This window comes from Rhinoraja longicauda, chromosome 9 (genome assembly GCF_053455715.1).
Source record: "Rhinoraja longicauda isolate Sanriku21f chromosome 9, sRhiLon1.1, whole genome shotgun sequence".
NCBI lineage: Eukaryota > Metazoa > Chordata > Chondrichthyes > Rajiformes > Arhynchobatidae > Rhinoraja > Rhinoraja longicauda.
In genome coordinates this window covers 54,872,730-54,898,618 of record NC_135961.1, presented here as the reverse complement: position 1 = coordinate 54,898,618, position 25,889 = coordinate 54,872,730, and the positions used below count along the sequence as shown (strand labels likewise).

The 25,889-nt window shown below is 42.4% G+C and overlaps 1 protein-coding gene across 2 annotated transcripts; it reads left to right on the top strand.

Annotated features, from left to right (window-relative positions):
- On the top strand, window positions 1–25,889 carry iyd (iodotyrosine deiodinase). Of its 2 annotated transcripts, none has more exons than XM_078405524.1 (5): window positions 1–211; window positions 7,743–7,928; window positions 10,900–11,059; window positions 21,921–22,074; window positions 23,822–25,889. In XM_078405524.1, the coding sequence occupies exons 1-5, from the start codon at window positions 25–27 to the stop codon at window positions 24,002–24,004; spliced, it is 870 nt and encodes a 289-aa protein (XP_078261650.1). In that variant the 5' UTR covers window positions 1–24; the 3' UTR covers window positions 24,005–25,889. The 2 variants fall into 2 exon arrangements, with proteins under 2 accessions (XP_078261650.1, XP_078261649.1); XM_078405523.1 differs by having other exon boundaries at window positions 7,740–7,928.

The following is a 25,889-nucleotide window of genomic DNA, read 5'->3' as shown; positions in this document are numbered from 1 at the left end:
TCCTGGCTTTGAGTGTTGTTTACCATGTCGATCTTTTCTCCCCTGACTCCTTTCATTCTTGCTGTGGTTTGCATTTGTGTTGTTGCTTGGTGGAGGAATAAGGGGAAAGTGAAGAGACAAAAGAACATTGCATTTGAAAAGAGAACCAGATCCAAACCCTGGGCAGATGAAGATCTGCAAGATGAGTCACAACTCAGTTTGGAAGAGAATGGTAAAGTAAAAGGGATGTTAACATACTAATTTTATATTGATAATTATGTTTTTTGAGGAGGTGGAAAACATAACATTTGTGTGGATTCTCAACAAGTTAGATTATTGCCTCTGGCCATCTGAAATCTACAGAGTGTGGCGCCGTCAGCGATGGCAGCCTCACCAACAGTCTAGTCTGTCTTTTTTGTCATTTTTAGTGTGTTTTAAAAGTATGTGTTCATGTTCTCTGGTTTGTTTTATGTGGGGGGTGGGGGAGGGGGTTCACAAGAAGGTCCAGCCACAAGAGCTCAATAACAACTCCAAGGTCAGATGCACTAATTGGCCTTATCTGCACACGGGTTATGATTGGTGAGAATGTAGGTAAAAGTGGTTTCTGGAATAAACGGGACACAAGGTGTCTGGCTCAGCTAAGTGTTGTTTGTTCTTTGCTTTCTGTCATGGGATTCAGTTGATCCCACATTGCTCTTTATTGGTATGACTATATGGCAAATCAAATTCCTCGTATGTTCCAAAACATACTTGGCTAATAAAGTACTATTATGATTATGATTATGATTATGAAATGCCTTGCTTTAATCCTCAAAGAAACACAAGGATTCTTTTTATCTGTCCCAGCCTCAGCAGCTTTTTGTGGTAGTAGATTTCAAAGTTCTTCGACTGTTTATTTGAATATGTACTTTCAGATTATACGACTGAATAGATCAGTTCAAATTTTAGTCTCACTAGAGTAAATAGTATTTCTCTGTCTAGACTGTCAGCTCTTTTCAAATTAGCTGACCTCTCGCATTCGAAGGAAATGTAAGATTTATCTTTACCATGTAACAGCTATAATTTAACTCCTTTACCACCTGTATTTTACTCTGGTCCTTCCAGAGGCAAGAATGCAAAGAACAAACAACACTTAGCTGAGCCAGACACCTTGTGTCCCATTTATTCCAGAAGCCACTTTTACCTACATTCTCACCAATCATAATTTTACCTACATTCTCACCAATCAAGTAATTCCTAAGGTGTTTTGCTCAGAACTAGAAGCAGCACTTCAAACGATGTCTAATCAATTGTAGTCCACTTCCTTAAAACAAAATGTACCTATTTCCAGAAAAGCTTTAGGTTTAAAATCTAATTAAAAGTTTTTAGCCTGTTTTACATTTTTTTCTAAATTTCACGTAAATGTCTTTCAGAGAAGTTGAGGAGGTAATTTTATGAAACCTGGTGCCTAAAAGCTATTTCATCCGTTCTATTAATCTGCATGGAATTTTTCCTGAATTTAAATGTATTTTCTTTTGTTAAGTTCTACTGTTAATACATGTGATGGAAATGAAATTCTCCTTGGAGTTTTTGTCTAAAACAAAACCATCTACACAATTTGAAAATATACAGTGTAGTTGAAAATTGGCCTTAGAGTAGAACAATGTTGTACCACTTTCCGATTAACTTATATCCCATTAGGAAATTCAGCTCCTAACATTCAAGTTAGAACTTTTTTATCACAGCATTTATCTCGCTGGTGGCACTTCAAGAACTGTATGCAGAGATGGTGGTCAAGGCGCACAGCGGTAGAAGTGCTGCCTTACATCGTCATAGATCTTGGTTTGATCCTGATTACGGGTGCTGTCTGTATGGAGTTTGTATGTTCTTCCCATGACCTGCGTGGTTTTTTTCCGGGAGCTCCGGTTTCCTCCCACACTCCAAAGATTTAAAGATTTGCAGGCTAATTGGCTGGGTAAAATAGTAAATTATCCCTAGTGTGTCTAGGATAGTGTTAGTGTGCAGGGATTGCTGGTTGGCGTGAGGGCCTGTCTAAACTAAAAAAAGTGTTTAATTGTTGTATGTTCTGACAATGGAACCACAAAATTCTAACCTGCAGCATAACAGACCTGTAAAACATATGCACATAAACTATAAATAATAAACTAAAAATTCAATAAAATAATAAACCACAATGCTAATGCAAAATAAATCCACAGTCCTTGGTGGAACCCAACACAGTCCACGGACGTTCATCGTTGAGTTTAGTGCTGTCTAGAGTTTAAGATCCTGATGGTTGTTGGAAAGAAGGAATTCTTGAATATGGTGGTCATGGTTTTCAGATTCCTATATCTTCTACCTGATGGTAGGAATGAAATGAGAACATTACCACGGTTTTGTGGACTTTTGAAAATATTGACTGCATTCTGAAGCAGCAAGTCCTGTAGATCTTTTCGAGGGCGGGGAGGTCAGTGCATATGTTGAACTGGGCAATGTCTACCACTTTCTGAAATCTCCTTTGTTCCTGGGCGTTCGAGTTGGCAAACCAGGCTGTGATGCAACCAGTTAATATGCTCTCTACTGTACAGTTGAGGCTATTGACATAATGAATCTCCTCAATCTTCTAAGGAAGTAGAAATATTGATGTGCTTTTTTAATGATTGATAGGAGGAGGGAATTGCATAAACGTAGCATTATCCATGTACATGTTACTCCAGTGCTTATCTACATTGTATAGCAGATGTTATTCTAAGTGCTGACAGCTACGAGAACTTGCAAAATATAAATGGGGAATGTGTCGCTGAAACATTTATTGAGAGCTTTAACAAGGTGTTACGCAGGGAACTTTGTAATGCTGTCCTGTACACCTCACCATTGAAAATGTCTGAATCTTCATGTAACTTTTGCGAGCTTCATCAGGGTGAGCAGTTTCAGACTCTTAATCTCTGGAACAGGCTTGCTTTGGAGATCTATCACTGTTTAATGTTTGAAACATTAAAAAAAAGACTTAATTATATGGTATTTTCTGAAGAATAAGTATTGTGCAATGGCAATCTATCTTGGATATAGATGGTATCTTTAATGTAGTAAACCTCATAATACACTTCACAGGAGCCTTATCTAGTTTAACTGAGCTACACGAGGAAACACTAGGCCAGCTGACCATAAACCTGGTCAGAAATAGGTAAAAAGTAATATTTTAAAGGAGTATAAGGAGAGATACACTAATATTTCTTGGTAACTGAAGGAATGGTTGGCAGTGATTGAGTGATTAACCCAAGGATGTATAATAGTACAGAAGTGGAGGGGCATAGTGATCACAGACAGTTGCAGTTGGAAGTGGGTGCAGAGAAAGGGAGATAGGAGAGCAGGGCAGTATTTGGCAATAAGGATTAGAAATTTAAAATCAAATCAATTTTAAAAAACAGTCACTGGAGCAACAGCTATGTGGAAAATGTGATTTGTTATATAATTCCTTCCCCTTCCTCTGGGGTAGAAAATTCCAAGATTCGTTAAAACTATATTTGGTACTCTGAATATGGTCTCACCAATGCCTGGAATATTTTCTTCGAGTACTGAATTGCATTGATGACATTCTTTTCAAGTATTTCCTGCAAATACAATTTCAAGGCATTAACTTGAAATTCAGCAAAACGCAAAGTGCTGAAGGAACTCAGCAGGTAAGGCAACATCTATGGATGGAACGGACAGACGATGTCTCGGATCAGGACCCTTTTTCAAACCCGAAACAATGCCTGCCCATTCCCAGCGCAGATGCTGCCTGATCCTCTTGAGTTACTCCAGCACTTTGTGTTTTGCTCACGATTCCAGCCTATGCAGTTCCTTGTGTCTTCAACATGAAACTTCTACTCTCTTTCTCTCTCCATGGGTGTTGTCTATACTGCTGAGAATTTGTTGCATTTCCTATTTTTATTTCAGATTTCCAAAGAAAGCATTATTTTTCTTTTGTACCCAGTGTTGGAGCAAATATAACAGGGTGGCACAGTAGTTTTCACAGTTGTTTTGTAATTTCAGTGATTGGCATTGATCCTGATCTCTGATGCTATCCGTGCAGAGTTTGCACTTTCACCCACTGACTTCATGGATTTCTCCGGCTGCTTAGGTTTTCTCCCATTTTTCAAGCACGTGCTAGTGAATATATTGGCTCCTGTAAATTACCCTTAATTAAGGGCAGGTGGTAAAAGAGCTATGGTGAATTTGATGGTCATATACAAGAGTAAATTGCAGGACTTCAGGAAATAAAAAAGTGGGATTGATGAGATTGCTCTGCTGTAGCTGTCATGGACCCTATGGGCTGAATGGCCCACTTTTGTGTAATTGTGAATTCAAGAGAATTCTAACCAATCCTTGGATAAAGATACTTTTCTTGAATTCCATTTTGGCTTTATTGTTCCTATCTCTTATTTAGAACATCACCCCCACCTGTGGAATTATCCTTTCCATTGAACCCTTTGATCATCTCAAAGAGTTTGGGTTGTCACTAGAGCAGACTCTTTGTTCTGATATGATCCTAAATCTTTTATCCAAAATTAGGGTGCCTCTGCATGTTTGTTATAGTCTGTGAGGATTAATCAATAAAACTAATGTTACAGAATAGTGGGTAGTGGATAGAGTGGTTGCAACAAAGAATGAAGCCCATCCAGTCCATAACATTGCAGGTGCTCCCCGGCTTACGATGTTTCGACTTGCGATAGTTCGACTTTGCGATGGTGCAAACGGCGAACCGCCGCTCGCTTCCGGCCACGTGATCGCATATATTACAATGCATTTCGACTTACAATACTTTCAGTTTCTGATGGGTTTCTCGGAACGGAACCCCATCGGAAGCTGAGGCGCTCCTATATTTATGTATTCCTCTCATTCCCTTCATCTAACTCCATCAGCGCATCCTCTCACTCCTTCCTTATACATTTAACTGTGTTCCCCTTAAGTGAAGCTATGCTATTCATCTCAACCACTCTGCACGAACTTCAAATGTTAGAAATATATTTAAATTCGCACTTCACTGATTTCAAGACATTTATTTTGCTCACATTCACTTTGAAGAACTCATTGCCTGATTTTTGTTGATTTTATCACAGTGCAGAATTATGTCAACCTGCTCTCTTCTCACAAGCCACCATTGTTCAATGCGGGGTGCACTCTATCTGCCAAGCCATGTCCTTAATGATTATAATGGGCTCTTAACTTCTGGAGATCCCTTTGTGGGGATGAGAAGTAACCAGAGATGACCTGGTTGTCTACAGAAAATTTGTGCAGAATCATGCACAAGTCTATTCATTCCATTGTGTTTAATTTTAGTTAGACCCAACCAATTAATCCCAGCCCCCATCATCCAACATATTATTGCACTTTAGTTTTATATTTAGCTGCCTTAATTGAAATTATTAACAAATCACCTTCCATCATCATTTCAGGCAGAAAAATTGCACACTGTGAAAAAAGCTCTTAATCTCCCCTCATCCCTGCTTCAGGTTTTCTTTGTAGGTATATTAATTGATAGAACTGAGCATCATAATGGGAGAACCATGTACTTTCTGCTTCCAATTCTCCCCATGCTCCTAACAATCAGTCTGAAGAGGGGTCCCAAGCCTAAATGTCACCTATTTGTTTTCTCCAGAGATACTATCTGACCTGCTGAGGTACTCCTGCATTTGTGTTTATCTTTGGTATTAACTAGAGTCTGTAGTTAATTTTTATTTTTTTTGAAAGACTGCTGTTGGTTTTGTAATTCCTCAGAGAGAGTGGTCGGCGTGGACTGGTAGGGCCGAACGGGCCTGTTTCCGTGCTGTAGTTGTTATATGGTTATATGGTTATAGACATGACACTCTGCTGCATAGGGACACAATGAATTCTTCCCTATTCTCTTTCCTCAAATTGTCCATAGAATTATTAATAGCAGGTTTATGTTATGTTCATTATGTTAATGAATATATCCTGGTCAACAAAGTTGAAATTCGGGACATATTCATCTCCATCCTGATATTCATTTTACCATAACCCAAGGTCACCTTTGTGCTGCTTATTATGGATGATAAAGGTGGATTTGTTATCTGGACAATGGTTTGATGCAGTTCAAATGCCCTTTATAATAATTATGACATTCGGTAATGGGTGCAATCGATTTTGTATTGCTGAAATATTTTTTTCCTATTATCGGAAGAGGCTCTCATGTTTCCCTCTCAAAGACTCAGGATGCCCATTTCAGGGCCTTTTTGAGGACACTTGCTGGTATGTATTGAAGAGCATTTCCAAATCTCCTCAGTAACACAGAGTGCTTCTTCAGCCAGCCTATTAGTCAGGGACACATTTGGTTATCATTTGGTTTTTGCTGTTCCACCCTATGCCTCATAATTTGGGTTCCTTGTGGATCTGTTTCATTAGTTGCGTTTTTTCTTGGAAATACCTTGTCTCCAAATAATCAACCGGTAGGTTTGTTTTATGGTGTGAAGTTAATCGAGGAGCTGGACAGCTAGGAATGAAAGTGCTAAAGCAGCTGTCCAAAATGCCTGTGCACACCTACATAAAGATCAGTTTGTTGCTGCGCCACAGCTCAGCATTGATGAAACGTTGTGGTTGATAATTGCTGCCAGGTAATCTGAAGATTCCTTATTTGCCACATACATGCAGGTCATGGTACCCTACATACCATTGTACATCTAAACTAATCTAATGCGGCATTACAATTAATTATAATAGCTTGTCAATATCAAAATAATTAAAGTTTTAATGCCATTAAATTAGATTGATTGATTGAAAGATATAGCATGGAAACAGGCCCTTTGGCCCACTGATCCGCACCAACTATCAATTGTCCATTCACGCACTAGTTCTGTATTCCACATTCTCATCCACATCTCGTCCTACATATTAGGGACAATTTACAGTTATTCTACAAACCAGTACATCTTTGGGATGTGGGAGGAAACCAGAGCACCAGGAGGCAACGTCACTGCGAGAACATCCAAACTCCAGCTAAACGACACTCATGGTCAGGATCAAACCAGGGTCTCAGGCACTATGAGGAACTGCCCTACAGTGCCACCCGGGAAAGATTGAAGCCAGTTTCCTGACAGTTGCCTCCTTCCCCATTTATCCTCCCATTCCCTCCAGCACCCATACACTCCTACAGCTTCAAATTCAGTCTTAAATCTCAGGGCTGTGATGACACAAATGTTTGCTATGGGACGGGGAATAGTCAATGTGGGGCCTGTTTTTCAAAATGGAGCCAATGTACACAGGGCAGTTTACTTAGTGGATTTGTGGTTGAAAGTTTTTGAAAGTGTGTGTGGTCCATTTAACATTGGTACAGATTTTTATTTCTACTGACATATATTTTCTGCATTCTATATCATAAGAGGTAGAAGGTTCGCTGACGGGAATGGCCAGTGATTCTGGCCAGTATGCCTTGTGCCAAAATTTATTGATGTTCAATACTCAGACTGTTTTTAACATAGCTGATTTTTGTTTATGTGCCAGTTCCAAAACATATTGTTAATTCAATATGCAGGTGCTCCTCAACTTATGATGGGGTTACGTTCTGAGAAACCCATTGTAAACTGAAAATATCGTACGTCAAAATGCATTTAATACACCTGATCACGTGGCCAGAAGTGAGCTGCGGCGTGCTACGGGTCGCTGCCATTTGCACCATTGCAAAGTCGAAATATCTCAAGTTGAAGCATCGTAAGGCAGGGGGCATCTGTACTTCTGTTTAACTTGCTAAACAATCCTTTGTTCTTGTGTTCTTTACTTTTCAGTAGAAGAATGTCTTGAAACAGAAGTTGAAATCCATCACATTCCATATTCGATGAAGCATTATCCAAAGGAAGAAATGATTTGCAGAGCCAATGAGTTCTACCATCTGATGAATGGGAGAAGGAGTGTGCGTTTCTTCAGCGAGGAAATGGTACCAATGGAGGTGGTTGAGAGCATCATTAGGACAGCAGGTAGCATCCAGGCCATTTTTACTTTACGTTCTGCACTCTGTTTCTTTTATTTTTTGCACTACCTGATGGTATGATTTGCCTGGATAGCACAAAAATAATTTTTCACTGTATCTCAAGACACATATCTCAGGATACTATTGGTATTGGTTTATAATTGTCACATGCCAAGATACAGTGAAAAGCTTTGTTGTACACTAACCAGTCAAATCATACTATACGTGTGTACAATCAAGCTATACACAAGTACAACAGGTAGTACCAAGAGAAAAATACGTGAGTACAGAATTTAGTATTATAGGATTATAGTGTTCAAGTTACAGTTCAAGGTTCAGAAAGTTCAAGGTCCACGATGAGGTAAGTTGGAAGTTAATGGGAGCACTCGTTAGTAGCCTGATAATCGCAAGGAAGAAACTGTTCTTGAAACTGGTGGTAGGAACTTTCAAGCATTTGTATCTTCTGCCTGAAAGAGATAAGAATATGGTTGAGTGGGGTGATAAAGGTCCGTGATTATGTTAACTGCTTTCCCGAGGCGGTGAAGTGTAAATGGGATTGATGGTGATCTATGCAATGGGCTACATTAAGGCATGCTATCTTGCTTTTCTTTGGCACAAATACTAATACTGAACTGAGTTCATATCCCCCACTCCCTCACAAGAACAGTAGGCAGAGACAGGTTAATGAACATGGTGAAATTAATAGACTGGAGTGTGCTTATTTCAATGTAAGGAGTGTGACAGCCAAAACAGATGAACTGAGCCTGGATCAGTGAATGGAATAAGATGTTGTGAGAGGGACAGGACTGGCAACGCAACGTCCTAGAGCTTTGATGCTTCGGATTTGATAGAAAGGGAGGTATCAGTGGTGGAGGAATTTCATTATTAATTAGTGAGAATGTCATGGAAGGCTGTTCCAGAACATTAAGAAGCATGGGATCTATAGTGGATTGGTAGTTTGTATTCAGAACTGGCTTATCCATAAAAGACAGAGGCCAGTGGTAGAATAATTTATAAAACGTCATTTCTGGTCGCCCCAATAGAGGATGGATGTGGAGACTTTGGAGAGGGTGCTGAGGAGGTTTTATCATGATTTTGCCTGGTTTAGAGGCTATTAGCTGTAAGGAGAGGTTGGAAAAACTTTGATTGGTTTCTCTGGAGTGTCAGAGGCTGAAGGGAGACCTGATGGAAGTTTGTAAAACTATGAGAGGCATAGATCTCTCAAAGCTCTTCAGGATATTTGCATTCCTCCAACTCTGGACATTCAGAGTCATGCAAGACCAGGAAATTATGCATAAAATTAAAAAAGTAAAGCATCCAATGCTGGCCAATTTCTGGTATTGATGATTCCATGATTGGTGGGTTGACCTACCTCTCGAAAACTGTAGCCTCTGGAATTTACTTTCAAAGTCTCATAGTCACCTCCTCAAAGTTACCACTTGAAGCTTTTCTCTGTCTGTCCTCATACACTCTTATATGGCTCAGGGTCATATTTTGAATGGCATAAAAGATTTTGAATGCCATCCAATTATTCCGCAACCCCAGGTTTATAGTCTGAATCTGGAATAGGATGTACAGATGTCATGTTGCGATTATCTGTGCAATTATTAACCCAATTTAAGATCAACCCAGGTATTGAGGAACAAGAAACAGCAAAAAGCACACCTTTTAGAATGGTGTAGGAAGGAACTGCTGGTTTAAACTAAAGATAGACACAAAAAGCTGGAGTAACTCAGTGGGACAGGCAGCATCTCTGGAAAGCTGGAGTAACTCAGTGGGACAGACAGCGTCTTTGGAAAGCTGGAGTAACTCAGCAGGACAGGCAGCATCTATGGAAACGCATTGACTGCCACAATTATCTCAAATACACTTCTTACCACCCTGCTTTCCACAAAGACTCTATCGCCATCTCCCAATTCCTCCGTTCACACCCAAGATGAGGTGTTCCATACCAGGACATCTGAGATGTCCTCATTTTTTAGGGAACGGGGGTTCCCCTCTCTCATCTTAGATGAGGCTCTCACTCATCTCCTCGGTACCCCGCAACTCCGCCCTTGCTCCCCTTCCCTCTAGTCCTTACCTTTCACCCCATCAGCCGACGCATACAACACGTAATCCTCTGACATTTTTGCCATCTCCAACGTGATCCCAACACTAGTGACATCCTCCCTTCTTCACCCCTTTCCACCTACCGCAGAGACTGTTCTCTCCGCAACTTCCTGGTTAACGCATCCCTTCCCACCCAAACCACCTCCTCACCAGGTACCTTCCCGGCAACCGTAGAAGATGCAACACCTGTCCCTATACCTCCTCCCTTGACTTTGTCCAGGGACCCCGACAGTCCTTTCAGGTTAGGCACTTGCACCTCCTCTAACCTCATCTACTGTATCCGTTATTCAAGATGCGGACTCTTATACATCGGCGAGACCAAACGTAGATTGGGCAATCACTTCGCTGAACACCTCCGCTCAGTCCGCCTGAACTTACCTGATCTCCTGGTGGCTAAACACTTTGATTCTCCTTCCCATTCCCACACTGACCTTTCTGTCCTAGGTCTCCACCATTGTCAGAGTGAGGCTAAACGCAAATAGGAGGAACAGCATTTCATTATTGAATAGACATTATTGAATAGCATTTGGCACCAGGTTTTCATTGGCTAAAAGGTCAGGAAGTGTAAAACAGATGTAAAGGATGAGGAGACTTTTACACAGTGAGTTGTTATGATGTAGTGTGTAGGGTTGAAAAGTGGTGAAAGCAGTTTCAGCAGTAAAGAATGAGTCTGAAAAATACTTAGAAAGGAAACTTTTTTCAGGTTGTGTTGGAAAAGGCAAGGCAGTAGCACGAATTGGATAGATAAAAGATCCGATTAGGTATAGTTGATCAATTTGCCTCCATTGTCCTTTAATATTCTATGATTGAATTCAGATATGGGCAACAACAGCCTTGTATTGGATAACTTGTTTTCTGCTTCCTTAAAGGGACTGCTCCAAGCGGGGCACACACAGAACCCTGGACCTTCGTCGTCATACAAGACCAGGAAATGAAGCATCAAATTCGAGAAATAATTGAGGAGGAGGAAGAAATTAACTATCTGAAGAGAATGGGGCAGAATTGGGTCACTGACTTACAGAGATTGAGGTAAATTCAATCAGGGGATGAGTTAAAAGCAAAATATTGCAGATACTGGCTCTCTGAAATACGGTAGAAGAGAAAATACTGGAAACCCTCCACAGGTCAGAGAGCATTTGTGGAGAAAGTTAATGTTTAAGGCCAGAATGATGAGTTGCTCAATGAGTTACATAACAGTTCAACTGACCCTAACCTTTAACTGTGCGTTAATTTTTAAGTGCCAGTTGAAGAGGAGGAAAGGGCTTGCATTTATCTAACACTTTCTGTGATATTGGAATGCCCCAAATTTCTCTGCTTCACTGAATTGTTTTCCAGGTTACATTTCCAGTGTTGGATAACATGATATAGAGGGTCAAAGTTCAAAGATTATTTATGAAATAAAAGAAGCAAACTTTGGTTTTGTAATGGCTGAATCATCTGACAAACAGAGGAAGATGGTTGTAATTGTTGGTCATGAATCATCCCAACCTTAGGGCATCTCAGTAGCAGTTCCTCAGGACAGCTCAGAGACCCAACCATCTTCAGTTGCTTCATCAATTACTTTCTTTCATAGAAATACAGAAACAGAGAAAATAGGTGCAGGAGTAGGTCATTCGTCCCTTCGAGCCAGCACCGCCATTCAATATGATCATGGCTGATCATCCAAAATCAGTACTCCATTCCTGCTTTCTCCCCATATCCCTTGATTCCGTTAGCCCTTAGAGCTATATCTAACACTCTTGAAAACATCCAGGGAATAAGCGAGTTTGGTATTTCGACTGCATATGCCCATGTCATAGGTCATTCAGGATAAACATTCTCGTTGGCTGAGCTGCTGCATGTATACAGACCTGCGTTTCATCCGTATTTTACAGTTTTGCTTCTTCGACGTAAGAAAATACTGCTTTCAAAACTATTGACTAGGTGTATTTATGGTTCATTTGTATAAAACTACGATGATTTTGTTGGTTTTATTGCTTTATGCTTCGGTGAGTGAGCGAGATCGTGACGATGAATGACAAGCGTTTTTTATTGTTTTTGTTTTGGAGAGGGGGGGAGAATGAAATGAAATGTATGATTTCTATAACTAGCAATAGACTTCTAAACATAGAAACATAGAAAATAGGTGCAGGAGGAGCCATTTGGCCCTTCGAGCCAGCACCACCATGCAATGTGATCATGGCTGATCACCCACAATCAGTAACCTGTGCCTGCCTTCTCCCCATATCCTTAAATGAGTTCTGCATGTACATGTGTAAGTAAAGTTGTGTAGTACAAAACTTAGTCACGAGTCTCCTGATTAATCATGCCTCTTCTGATTCGCATAACATTGGATAATTTTAATCAGTATTTGATATTCTAATTTTCTGTTATAATCTTGTGATTGTACAAATTAGTTCAATATACTTGCACCATTTTCTTTTTCATTGTAACTTGTACCGTTATGTAATGGACATGCTTACAGGACCCTATTTGAATTAACATATGATTGTCTTCGTTATTTATTTTGTTTTATATGTTACTGGACAAAGCCATGCCCATTTGGGCTGTGGGAGTAGCACGTATCACCTGAATAAGTGGATGCAGAATGTGTGTGACAGCCATGTGTGTAAATTTGCAACGGGAAACTGTTTCTGCCCACCTCCCTTCAAACTCTAGGGAAAAAAACTGCAGATGCTGGTTTAAATCGAAGGTAGACACAAAAAGCTGGAATAACGCAGCGGGTCGGGCAGCATCTTGGGAGAGAAGGAATGGGTTACGTTTCGGGTCGAGACCCTTCTTCAGAAGTCTGAAGAAGCGAGATACCGAACTCGCTTATTCTCCGGACTTTTGAAGAAGGGTCTCTACCCAAAAAGTTGGAAGGAGACATTTGGGTAGGAGGGGAGTGGGGTTGGGGGAAGGAGAGAGTGGAGGAGGAGGGCGGGGTGGGGGAGGAGAGTGGGGGGAGGGTGGGGGGGAAGGGGGTTGGGGAGAGTGGGAGTGGGGGGGAGGAGGGGTGTGGGGAAGGGGGACAGTGGGTGTGGGGGGAAGAGGAGGGTGAGGGTGTTGGGTGTCGGGATAAGAGAGATTAAGGGTGGGGGGAAGGGGGACAGTGCGCGGCAGGGGAGAGTGGGGGTGGGTGGGGGGAGGAGAGAGTGGGGGAGGTGGGGGAGGAGAGAGTGGTGGTGGTGGTGGGGAGGAGGGCAGGGTGGGGGTGGGGAGAAGGGAAGTGGGGGAGAGTGGGAGTGGGGAGAAGGGAAGATTGGGGGTGGGGGGAGAGTGGGGTGCGGGCAAAGAGAGTGGGGGTGGGGAGGAGGGCAGGGTGGGGAAAAGGGAAGAGGGGGTGGGGGAGAGTGGGGGTGGGGAAGAGGGAAGATTGTGGTGTGGGGAGAGTGGGGTGCGGGTAGGGAGAGAGGGGGTAAGAGGGGAGGGAGGTGGGGGCGAGTGGGGGAGGAGGGGGGAATAGGGGTGGGGAGAGGGAAATGGGGGTGGAGGCAGGGCCGGGGGAGTGGATGTAGGGGAGGGGAAAGTGGGGGTGGGGGCAGGGGAGCGGCATGTGGGGGTTGGTAGGGGGGGGAGTGGGTCAGTGGGGGGAGGAGGAGGGGATAAAGGGGATTGATTGGGGGGGGGGGTTGAGGGTGCCACAATACAGGAGAGGCTTTGGGTCCAGGGCTCACTCAATCACACCCTCTCCCCTTCCCTCTACGAGGAATGGGCCCAACGGGTCCACTTGGTCTAGTACTGATTAAAATTATCCAATGTTATGGGAATCAGAAGAGACATGATTAGTCAAGAGACTCGTGACAAAGTTTTGTACTACACAGCTTCACTTACACATGTACATGCAGAAATCATTCAGAGGTCTATTGATAGTTATAGAAATGATACATTTTATTTCATTCTTCCCCCCTCAAAACAAAAACAATAAAAAGTGCTTGTTATTCATCGTCACGATCTCGCTCACTCACCGAAGCATAAAGTAATAAAACCAACAAAATCATCGTAGTTTTGTAGAAATTAAACATAAAGACACCTAGTTAACAGTTTTTAAAGCAATATTTTCGTACCTCGAAGAAGCAAAACTGGAAAATCGGATGAAGCGCAGGTCTTTATACACGCAGCAGTTCAGCCGACGAGAATGTTTATCCTGAATGACCTATGCCCTGGGCATGCACAGTCGAGATACCAAACTCGCTTATTTGCCTCCACTGACTTCTGAGGCAGAGAATTCTACTGATTCACAACACTCTGGATGAAAAAGTTTTTCCTGATCTCAGTCCTAAATAGCCTACCCCTTATTCTTAAACTGTGACCCCTGGTTCTGGACTCCCCCAACATCTGGAACATATTTCTTGCATCTAGCCTGTCCAATCCCTTGAGAATTTAATATGTTTCTATAAGATCCCCTCGCATCCTTTTAAATTCCAATGAATAGAAGTATATAAATATTCTCGGGGGACACCAAACGTGGCGGCGCCTAACGGCAGCGGCTGACTAGCAGTCTGTCCGTCTTTTTTTTTGTTGAGTGTCGGTGTTGGGATGATTTTTATATATATTTTTTTGGTTGTGTATGTGTGGGAGGGGGTGGTGGTGTGTGGGGGGGTGGGTGTGTGTGGGGAACTTTTCTCTTCCTCACGGCGCGGGGTGCGGCTCGGCTGCGGGGCCTAACATCCCCCGGTGCGGCTCGGCCGCTGGACTTTACATCCCGGTGCGGCTTGGCCGCTGGACTTTACATCCCGGTGCGGCTTGGCCGCTGGACTTACATCGCCCGGTGCAGCTCGGCTGCGGGGCTTAACACCGCCCGGTGCAACTCGGCTGCGGGACTTTACATCGCCCGGTGCAGCTCGGCTGCGGGGCTTAACACCGCCCGGTGCAACTCGGCTGCGGGACTTACATCGCCCGGTGCAGCTCGGCTGCGGGGCTTAACACTGCCCGGTGCAGCTCGGCTGCGGGGCTTAACACCGCCCGGTGCAACTCGGCTGCGGGACTTAACACCGCCCGGTGCGGCTCGGCTGCGGGACATTTCACCGCTGGTGCGGCTCTGCTGCGGGACTTAACACCGCCCGGTGTGGCTCGGCTGCGGGACTTTTCACCGCTGGTGCGGCTCGGCTGCGGGACTTAGCTGCGCAAGGCTTGGTCGCGGGCCTTTCATCGCCCGGTTTGGCCGCGAGACGTTTCAGCGCCCGGTGCGGGGACTGTGCGGGTCGGTCGGGGACGAGCTGTCTGTCCGTGGGCGTGGGGAAGAGAGGTGAGGGGGTGTTTGGAGCCACTGTGATGGACGTTTGTGTTGGGGTTATGTGTCTTGTGTTCTTTTTTTTTTCTATGACTGCTATGTAGTTTCGTTCGGTACTTCGGTACCGAACGACAAATAAAGCTCTGTTATACCTGTTATACCTGTTATAAACACATTGCTGCCTTAGAATCACTGAAGGCCAGCCACTGTAACACATGGAAAAGCATAGTTTGTGTGCACAACAGAAAGAGTGACACAGCAGTCTGTTTTCAATGGCAATGGTTGATGAGTAAAATAACGGCCAAGATATCAGCAGAGCATCCAACCCTTCCTACACGATCTTCGAACGTTTCAGCCTGAGGCATCAGTATGATTGTGGAGTCTTAAAGTCATACACCATGGAAACAGGCTTATCCATGCTGACTAAGATGCCACATCTGCACTTGTCTAACCTGCCCATTTTTGCCCCATACCCCTCTAAACTTTTCCTATTCAGTTTAAAAAATAAATTAAGTTGCCTCCACCTCTTGAGAGGCTACCAAACAGGTCCCACCTCTATAGAGGCTACCAGTCACTCATCTGAACTCCAGCAAGTACAATGCTAGACTGTCAAACAGGACACGAAGTGCTGGAGTAATTCAGCGAATCAGGCAGCATCGCTGGAGAAATATGGATAGGCAATGTTTCAAGTTGGGAACACTCCTTCAGACTCAACACCTTCAAACATTTTACATTTTCTCCAGAGATGCTGCCTGACCCGCTGAGTTACTCCAGCTTTTTGCGTCCATCTTTGGTTTAAATCAGCATCTGCAGTTCCTTCTGGTACAAACAAATTAAGAGGTGAGCAAGAACATTGCTAAGTGTAGTACAGGGTGTTGTTTATTCGTGCGAATGGGTGATCGGTGGGTCGGTGCGGACTCGGTGGCCGAAGGGCTGTATCTCTAACCCAAACTAAATTATGTGCGTTTCTTTACCGTTTTTAACAAAGTACAACTCTGCTTAGGGAAGGCAACTGTTTCAGATGAAGGAAATCACCAGACCCCACAAGGAGATTCTGGAACGAGGAACTCAATTAAATCAAGAGGGATTGAAGAACAAGAGGACAAAGCAAAAGAGCATCAGTGTCTTAGGCTTCGACAACCTAAAGTGCTAGAGTAACTCCGTGGATTAGGCAGCAACTCTGGAGAAATATGGATAGGCGATGCTTCAGGTTGGGACACCTCTTCAGACTCAAGACATTTGGACATTCACTCCGAAGAGGGTTCCCGACCCGATACATCACCAATCCAGGGTCTCTGGAGATGCTGCCTGACCCACTGAGTTACTTCAGCACTGTGTCCGTCTTTTAAATGCTGTTATAGTACCTGCCTCAACTATCTCCTCTGGCAGCTCATTCCATACACCCACCACCTTCTATGAAGCATGAAGCTGGTTTCATACAGTCTTTCATAACTTTCCTTCATAAAAGTTCAATTCCATTACGTTTCCAAATTATTTTTTTGTTTAAGAAGAGCACCTCTCATTCTTCCAAAACTTAATGAGGCTAGACAATCTGTTTAACCTTCCTTCCCTCATAGGCACTCCCTCCATAACTGCGATCATCCTAATAAACATCTGATCAGCCTCTAGAGGTAATATATGGGCGGCACGGTAGCGCAGCGGTAGAGTTGCTGCTTTACAGCGAATGCAGCGCCGGAGACTCAGGTTCGATCCTGACTACGGGTGCTGCACTGTAAGGAGTTTGTACGTTCTCCCCGTGACCTGCATGGGTTTTCTCCGAGATCTTCGGTTTCCTCCCACACTCCAAAGACGTACAGGTATGTAGGTTAATTGACTGGGTAGATGTAAAAATTGTCCCTAGTGGGTGTAGGATAGTGTTAATGTGCGGCGATCGCTGGGCGGCGCGGACTTGGTGGGCCGAAAAGGCCTGTTTCCGCGCTGTATATATATTATATGATATATATCTTATTTTGAATAAAGAGACCAAAACTTTTCACACTGCTCTCGGTGCGGTCTAGATGCCTTGTATGATTGTACAGTAGTAAAATTGCCCTTTCTTAATATTCCAACACAGTTGGAGTCAAAGTTAGCATTCCCTTAGCTCTACCAGTAATCTGCTGCTCCAGCTTTCGGTGTTTCATGTTTGAGGACTCTCAGATACCTTTGTGTATAACTTTCTGCAACCTTGCCCTCATCTTATTATCTCAACCTTGAGATAATAATCCATTTTATCATTCTGACTGATTTCACATTTTCCTGCATTGTACTCCATTTGCCAACTTTTTCCCCGTTCACTTAACTCTAGAATCTCTTAATGAGCCGCCTGCATCCTCCCCACAGCTTCCTGCCCACTTTTGTATCATCCATGAATTTGGCTGCAACATATTTCGTTTCTTCCTCTAAATCATTAATAAAAACTGTAAGGAGCTACATTTCCAACACTTGCTTATGGCGCCCCAACGTGAAAATAATTCCCACAAGCACTATTTCCTGGTAATTAGTCAATCCACTGTTCATGATAATTCTCTTATGTACTTTAATGCAGTGTGATTTCTGTTTGCAGCCTCGACGTGTCTACTCTCTCTTGATATTTTTAAAATTTCCACTGAAATGGACTCTACATCTTAAGTGTAGGTCATCTCTCGCAACTATTTATTTACCTTATTAATAGACTGCCCCACCACCTTTGCGCTCCTGGCTGACCTTCAAAACCGTTATCAGTATTAATTACCTTATAATCATTTATTCATAATGAATGTCAGATCATGCAAGTTTATATCTGAGCTGTTAATTAATTGATTTTTGTTTCAGATATCATGTGCATTTACTGTTGATACAGATCTCCTAATTTTTACTTTTCACTACCTTACATTAACTCTATAGTTAACTCATTAAGTCTGAAGAAGGGGCTCAACCTGAAATGCCACCCATCCTTTTTCTCCAGAGATGCTGCCTTATCCACTGCGTTACACCACTTTATGTCAATTTTGGTATAAACTACCATCTGAAGTTCTTTGTTTCGAAACTTAACTCATTTGTGGCTCTATTTGCTTCTCATGCATTTTCCTCCCTCGTGTTACTTTTGTCTTTTGTTTCTCTCCTTTTTTCCCTTTCTTCTATTTCCCAGCTCAGGTACCCAATTTCCAACAAATACCTCCTCAAGGCCAAAGCACACTCTGACAGAAAGAAATATTGGCATATTCGTGGTGAGCTGCTGTACTGCAGTGCATTAATGAATCAATCGCACTATAGACACAACACTCCGGTTGTTTAGGTACTATATATTAGCAGGAGCATAATCAAGGAAGTTACTTAAGTGCCTGTTCCACTTAGGCGACTTTAAGGTGACTGCTGGCGACTAGGCTGTCACCGAACGTTCGTTGGGGTGTCGCGGGCATGATCGTGAGGAGTCTTCAATGAATCGTAGCGGATCTTAGCGTGTCGCGGAAAAACTTTCCAGATAGAAATTTCTCGGCGACAGCTGGCCTGTCGCCAGGTGCCATAACTTATTGCAGGAGTTGTCGCATGCTGTCCCCAGGTTTACTAGGTTGTCGCAGATGTATTTAGAAGCACGTAATATTAAATTAAGAAAAGGCATTTGAAGATACCAGAAGATAGTTTTGTTTAACCTATTTATTTACCGTCAGGACATTTGACAGGTAGATTGGAAGCAACAGTTTGACAGTCAGGTAAGCGTGGGAATTTTGCAATGTTTCCAAAGACGGTGTAATGTCTCAGCCAGCTAGTTTCACAAAAAAAGTAACTTGTATCGACCTGTATCGGCATTGTCGTGGTCATTGTCTTAGGGTAAAAGAAAATTTTGGCGATCTACAGTCGCCGGCAGTCTCCTTAAAAATCGCATAACTGGGAAAGGCCCTTTAGTTTCTGATGTTGTTGTGCTACTACACTGCCTCTACTTGTGGTTGACAGAGCTATAATTTAGCAGGGTGTCATTTGCTTTTATTTGCTGATCCCAATTGGAGGAGACTCTTAATAAATGCAAATTTGAACCCTCAAGACAAGGCTTTAATTCATCCTGCACTCAATACCCGACATGAAACAAGGTAACAGTTAAAGCTCCTTTCGTACCTTTGGAAAGGAGAGGAGAAGGAATTTCTTTAGAGTGATACAGTGTGGAAACAGCCCCTTTGGCCCAACTTGCCCAACAATGTCTCAGCTACACTGGTCCCATTTGCCTGCGCTTGGTCCATATCCCTCCAAATCTGTCCTATCCATGTACCTGTCTAACTGTGTCTTAAACGATGGGATAGTCCCAACCTCAACTACCTCCTCTGGCAGTTTGTTCCATACACCCACCCACCCTTTGTGTGAAAAATTTACCCCTTGGATTCCTATTAAATCTTTTCCCCTTCACCTTGAACCTATGTCCTCTGGCCCTCGATTCCCCTACTCTGGGCAAGAGACTCTGTGCATCTTCCCAATCTATTCCCCTCATGATTTTGTACACCTCTAAAAGATCCTCACTCATCCTCCTGCACTCCATGGAATAGAGACCCAGCCTACTCAACCTCTCCCTATAGCTCACATCCTCTTGTCCTGGCAACATCCTCGTAAATCTTTATTGAACCCTTTCAAGCTTGACAATATCTGTCCTATAACATGGTGCCCAGAAGTGAACACAATATTCTAAATGCGGTCTCATCAACGTCTTATACAACTGCAACACGACCTCCCAACATCTATATTCAATACTCTGACTGATGAAGGCTAAAGTGTCAAAAGCCTTTTTGACCACCCTATCTACTCGTGACTTGACCTTCAAGGATCCATGCACCTATACTCCTTGATCCCTCTGCTCTATAACACTACCCAGAGGCCATTTACTGTGTCCTGCCCTTGTTCGACGTCCCAAAATGCACCACAGACTTCTCTGCATTAAATTCCATTAACCATTCCTCCGTCCACCTAGCCAATTGATCCAGATCTTGCTGCAATATTTCACAACCATCTTCACTATTTGCAAAACTACTCACTTTTGTATCATCAGCAAACTTGTTAATCTTGCCCTGTATATTCTCATCCAAATCATTGATGTAGATAACAAACAGTAACGGGCCCAGCACCGAACCCTGAGGCGCACCACTAGTCACAGGCCTTCAGTCTGAGAAGCAACCTTCCACCTTCACCCTCTGCTTCCTTCCAGGGAGCCAATTTGCTACCCATTCAGCTATCTCTCCTTGGATCCCATGCGATCTAATCTTCCAGAGCAGCCTACCATTTGGAGCCTTGTCAAATGCCTTACTGAAATCCATGTACACAACATCTACAGCTCTGCCCTCATCAACCTTTTTGGTCACTTCTTCAAAAAAATCAATCAGATTTGTGAGACACAACCTCCCACGTACAAAGCCATGCTGACTATCCCTAATCAGCTCTTGCCTATCCAAATGCCTGTATAATCTATCTGTCCGAATACTCTCTAGCAACTTTCCCACTACAGATGTCAAGCTCACCGGCCTATCGTTCCCAGTATTTTCTCTGCAGCCCTTCTTGAAAAGAGGCTCAACATTTGCCACCCTCCAGTCTTCTGGCACCTCTCCTGTATTTAAGGATGACTCGTAAATTTCAATCAGGGCTCCCACAATGTCCTCGGATATATCTGATCTGGCCCTGGAGATTTGTGTACCTTCATACACGACAGTACCTTCAGTACTTCTTCGACGGTAACACTGACTACTCTCAAGATACTTCCATTGACTGCCCCAAGATTCTTCGTCCTACTGTCTTTCTGCTCGGTAAATACAGAGGAGAAATACTCATTGAGGATCTTGCCCATCTCCTTGGCTCCACACAGAGGTGACCACATTGATTCCTGAGAGGTCCCACTCTCTCTCTCTAGTTATCCTTTTCCTCCTTATGTATTTATAAAACCTTTTGGGATTGTCCTTAATGCTACCCACCAGAGGTATCTCCTGGCCCCCTTTTGCCCTTCTGATCTCTTTTTTCAGTTTACTGCTTTGTTCCCGAAACTCCTCCAGGGATGCACTTGATCCCAGCTGCCTATACCTGTCCCATGCATCCTTCTTGTTTTTGACCAACGCCTCAATTTCTCTCATCAGCCAAGCTTCCTTACATTTGACTGCGTTGCCCTTCACTCTAACGGGGACGTACATATCCTGAGCTTTCGTCAGCACACTTTTAAAAGCATCCCACTTGGCCGATGTTCCTTTCTCCTCAAATAACCTCAAATGCTCCAGTCAACGTGAGCGAGACCTTCTCTCATACCCTCAAAGTTGGCCTTACCCCAGTTGAGCATTTTAACACGTGGACCCTCTCTGTCCCTATCCATAACTATCTTAAACCTAATCGAACTGTGGCCACTGGTCCCAAAAGGCTCCTCCACAAACACTTCATTAACTTGCCCGTCCCAATTTTCCAATACTAGATCCAGCATCGGAGTTGTGGTGAATCAGTGGAAATGAAGGCCAAGTCAATAGTTGTTTTTAAGGCGGGGATTAACAGATTCTTAATTAGTATGGGTGTCAGGAGTTATGGGGAGAAGGCAGGAGAATGGGATTTACAGGGAAAGATAGATCAGCCATGATTGAATGGCAGAGTAGACTTGATGGGTCGAATGGCCTAATTCTACTCCTATAACATATAAATTTATGAACATGTAACTTTTTGAAATACATGATTATTGATCTTTTGTTACAGGACAAATTGGATTAAAGAGTACCTGGATACTGCACCTTATCTTATCTTGATATTTAAACAAATTTATGGAATCCTATCCACGGGCAGGAAGACCCATTATTACAATGAGATTAGTGTTTCAATTTCCTGTGGAATTCTCCTAGCTGCTCTGCAGGTAATTCTGAAAATGTAAATTACAATCCTTCATACATGTTATCAAACTTCTACTATTGAGATAAAATCTTGCATTTATTTTTTGATCACTTGGCCTAAATTGATCAAGAGAAATTGTGTGACATCTGTGTCCCGTAGCATTGTATAGAGAATATCGGCCTATCACTGTCCATGCCATCCTTACATCGTAAAAACAGAGCAGCCATTGCTTTCACCCAAAGCTATAAATAGCAATTACATATATTGGCTATGTATTTCAGTGCTATTGATTTAAAAGGCAGCATTAGTTTAGCTTTACATCTGAAAGAAAGCAGATTTTCAGTGCAGTACCGCCTTCAAAACTGCACTGAAAAATAAACCTATATTTTACATTCCAACATTAAGAATGGATATGCTTACAAGTTGAAGTTGTTGCTCCAATTCCTCTCTGAGCACTTCCACCAAAATCCAGCACAATGGCGCAGTGGTAGAGTTGCTGCCTTACAGACACAAATTAAATCCCGACTACGGGTGCTTGTCTGTACGGAGTTTGTACGTTCTCCCCGTGACCCCGTGGGTTTTCCCCGAGATCTTCGGTTTCCTTCCACACTCCAAAGACGTACATTGGCTTGGTATAAATATAAATTGTCCCTAGTGTGTGTAGGATGGTGTTAGTTTATGGGGATCGCTGGTCGGAGCGGATTCGGTGGGCCGAAGGTTCTGTTTCCGCGCTGTACCTCTAAACTAAAAATAAATATCCCTTTAAGTGTGTTTTACTTGCGTGCTCCATACTTGTGAGGTAAACAAAAGACACAAGTCGGAGCCTGGTGAAAATATAGTTTTATTCACGCACACCCACACATACACAAAGTTAATCAAGCAATACTTAACTTAGATGCTGTCCGTCCCGAGTCCCAAACACTATCTGTCACACTTGGTGAGGTGGGTCACAGGTATTTTTGTTGACCTCATGGTGTTCAAGGTTCTCTGCTCTTCACAGTGGTTGGTCCTCTACTTCAGGTGGCTCTCCCTTAATTGGAGTCGTCAAAGTAGGCCTTCGCTTGCTATGGTCCTTGTTGGCTTTGCTGGTTGCTGTCAAGGTTCTTCATTAATGACCACCAGGTGGAGCAATCACTCCTTTGATTTGCTGATGGGGTTTAGTTTTATTCCAGTAACTTCTCTCAGCTTGACTAATTGGATGGCAAGGTGGCAGGGCCGCTGCTCGCCACTTCAAAGGATGATAAGTTTGAGGGGGGGGGGGGGGGCTTTGAATGAAACCACACATATTTGCTTACATAAACTCTGACTGAATGTCTGGTGCAACTTGTTCTGTGGTTTTGAATCTTTAATTGTCTAAGGATAGCATGACTAACCTTCTCATGATTCCCAGCTCCCTATTCTGTGGGGCTGCTAGTCCACAAAGTATCACATTAGTGGGGAGCGCTACAAACAAGTATCTCCAACCCAGCAACATCGAAAAAATCATGTAAGCCCGTTGTTGGAGTGGATCTTCAAAGACGTACAGGTTTATTGGCTAATTGGCTTGGTAAAATTGAATTGTCCCTTTTGTGTGTGCAGGATAGTGTGTGGAGATCGCTGGTCGGTGCGGACTAGGTGGGCCGAAGGGCTTGTTTCTGCGCCGTATCTCTAAACTAAACTAAATCTTACTGAAACAAAATGAGGCAGAATTGATCTTAACCCATAAGTTGACGATGAAAAATCATGGTACCATTTTAATGGTGCATTTGTTTTATCACCTTCTCATCCAGAATGCTGGCCTAGCAACAGTCACCTCGACACCTCTGAACTGCGGCCCTCGTGTGCGTGAAATCCTAAAACGCCCTGTGAATGAGAAGCTGCTACTGTTGCTGCCGGTTGGGTACCCGGCAAAATATGCCACTGTGCCAGACTTAAAACGCAAGTCATTGGATGAAATTATGGTGTTTGTGTAATTTTTTGAAAATAACCCAATGTTCGTAGGTTAATGGTTGCCCAAATACCTATCCTAGAGTACTTTAATCTGGCACAAACCTTACATTGGAATAAAGCACACTTTGCTAATTTTGGGATTCTAGCACAGCTTGGGGATCCCCCATAGTAGAGAACTTGGTTTATAGTCCAAAATGTAAATATTGGGAAAACAAGTCCCATTTTGTGGAATCTAGTATATATCCAGTTCCTAGTATTTGTAATGCCAAAATAGCATTATATTCACAAAATTCTAATATTGGGAACACAACAGACTCAGCACCATCCTTACAACAGTGTTGTTTAAATAATGAGTAATTAATTAAATTTGAAGTTAAAGGAGTTCAAATTGACCAAGTAAATGCTCCTAACATAACTAGTTAAACTTTAAAACAGACTGCTGGAATGACTCAGAAACATTGTCTACCATTATCTAACTTGCTTGCATATTTAAGGGCATTAGGGCTATTTTCTTTGTTTTAGAAACTGAGAGGATATTAAATATTAGTATTCGTAGGAATTTTGAAGTTCCTGTAAGAGGCAAAATGCAACAAAAACTCTTCGGCATTGGGTTTGTTGGCATTCGGAATGTACTGCCTGAAAGAGCAACGGGTGCAATTTAAATACAAAAATCCAAAAATAATTAAATAAATACTTTTGGGGAAGAGAATAACCAACATATTGGGAAAGAGCAGTATAGAGTGTGCAATAGTTATGCCAACAGTTTACCAAACTACCAATAAGGATAATTAAAATGCCTTGTCTAAACTCCCATTCATGGGAATAAAGTGCATTTTGTCAATACTGTTATTGGCAATTTAGGATCACATGCCAACTACTACATTAAGACTATAGCACATCTTGTCTAAATTTCAAATTTTGGGCATATTTGGGCAAGAAAGCAGCCCATTATATTCAAACTCTCACAATTGGAGATTCAGTGCAACTTTATTTACAGAATAAGTTGTACAAGACAGCGGACCAAATGATTTTTTAATGAGTTGTGGGTGGGAAGGAAATTTAGAAAAATCATTATCAGTATGTATAATAATAAAGACCTTGCAATAGAATCAACTTGCTGCTAATATATCTAGCCAATGCAGAATATCAATTAATAAATCCAAAAGGATATATCGAACTAAAATAGTGAAGTCCATAGGTTAACAGTTAAAGATGCATAATATTGGACTGTGCAATGTTCTTTAGAAACTAGACTTTGAATATTTTTCGTTATCTTTAAACACGAGAAATTGTAACTAGAGTGGGAAGCATTTGTTGAGAAGCTTTGGATATAACTGTGTTATTCATCCCCTTTAGCTCACAACACAGATAAATATAAGAACTAAGTACAGAAAATAGAACTTGTGCGCTTTCTGTCAATGCAGTTGCATTTACTATTACTGATTTTTTTAAATGTGACTACACAGTCAATCCGCCTTTGCATGAGAAAATACTAATACTTATTTTCTTAATACAATTAAAATGGCTTGAATTAATACAGCTATGTATTTGTAAAGTCCACTCAAATTTCATATTTATTTAGAATTATTAATGATATCAATACATCCCAAAACAGTTCAGAACCAATTAAATACTTTTGGTGTATGATTATTATCAGGTCAGGCAGCATCTCAGGAGAGAAGGAATGGGTGATTTCTGAAACAGCAATAAAATAAATGATCATAACATCTGTTTAAGTTAAAGCAGTTGGGGAGGGAAAGGGCCAAAATTATTGGTTAAGCAGACAAACATTGTAAAGAGGGACAACATACGAGGAGGGAAATATTCAAGCAGAATCAGTATACATTCTATGGTGCATCAATAGAACTTTGTAAGAGTCATAATAGACATGCCGACTTTCTTCTGTCT

Excerpts from the sequence above, each read along its gene's own strand:
- iyd (XM_078405523.1), top strand. The coding sequence starts at position 25 with ATGTCGATCTTTTCTCCCCTGACTCCTTTCATTCTTGCTGTGGTTTGC. Across the intron at positions 212-7,739 it reads ACTCAGTTTGGAAGAGAATG|TAGAAGAATGTCTTGAAACA; the intron begins GTAAAGTAAAAG and ends TTTACTTTTCAG. Across the intron at positions 22,075-23,821 it reads TTCTCCTAGCTGCTCTGCAG|AATGCTGGCCTAGCAACAGT; the intron begins GTAATTCTGAAA and ends CTTCTCATCCAG.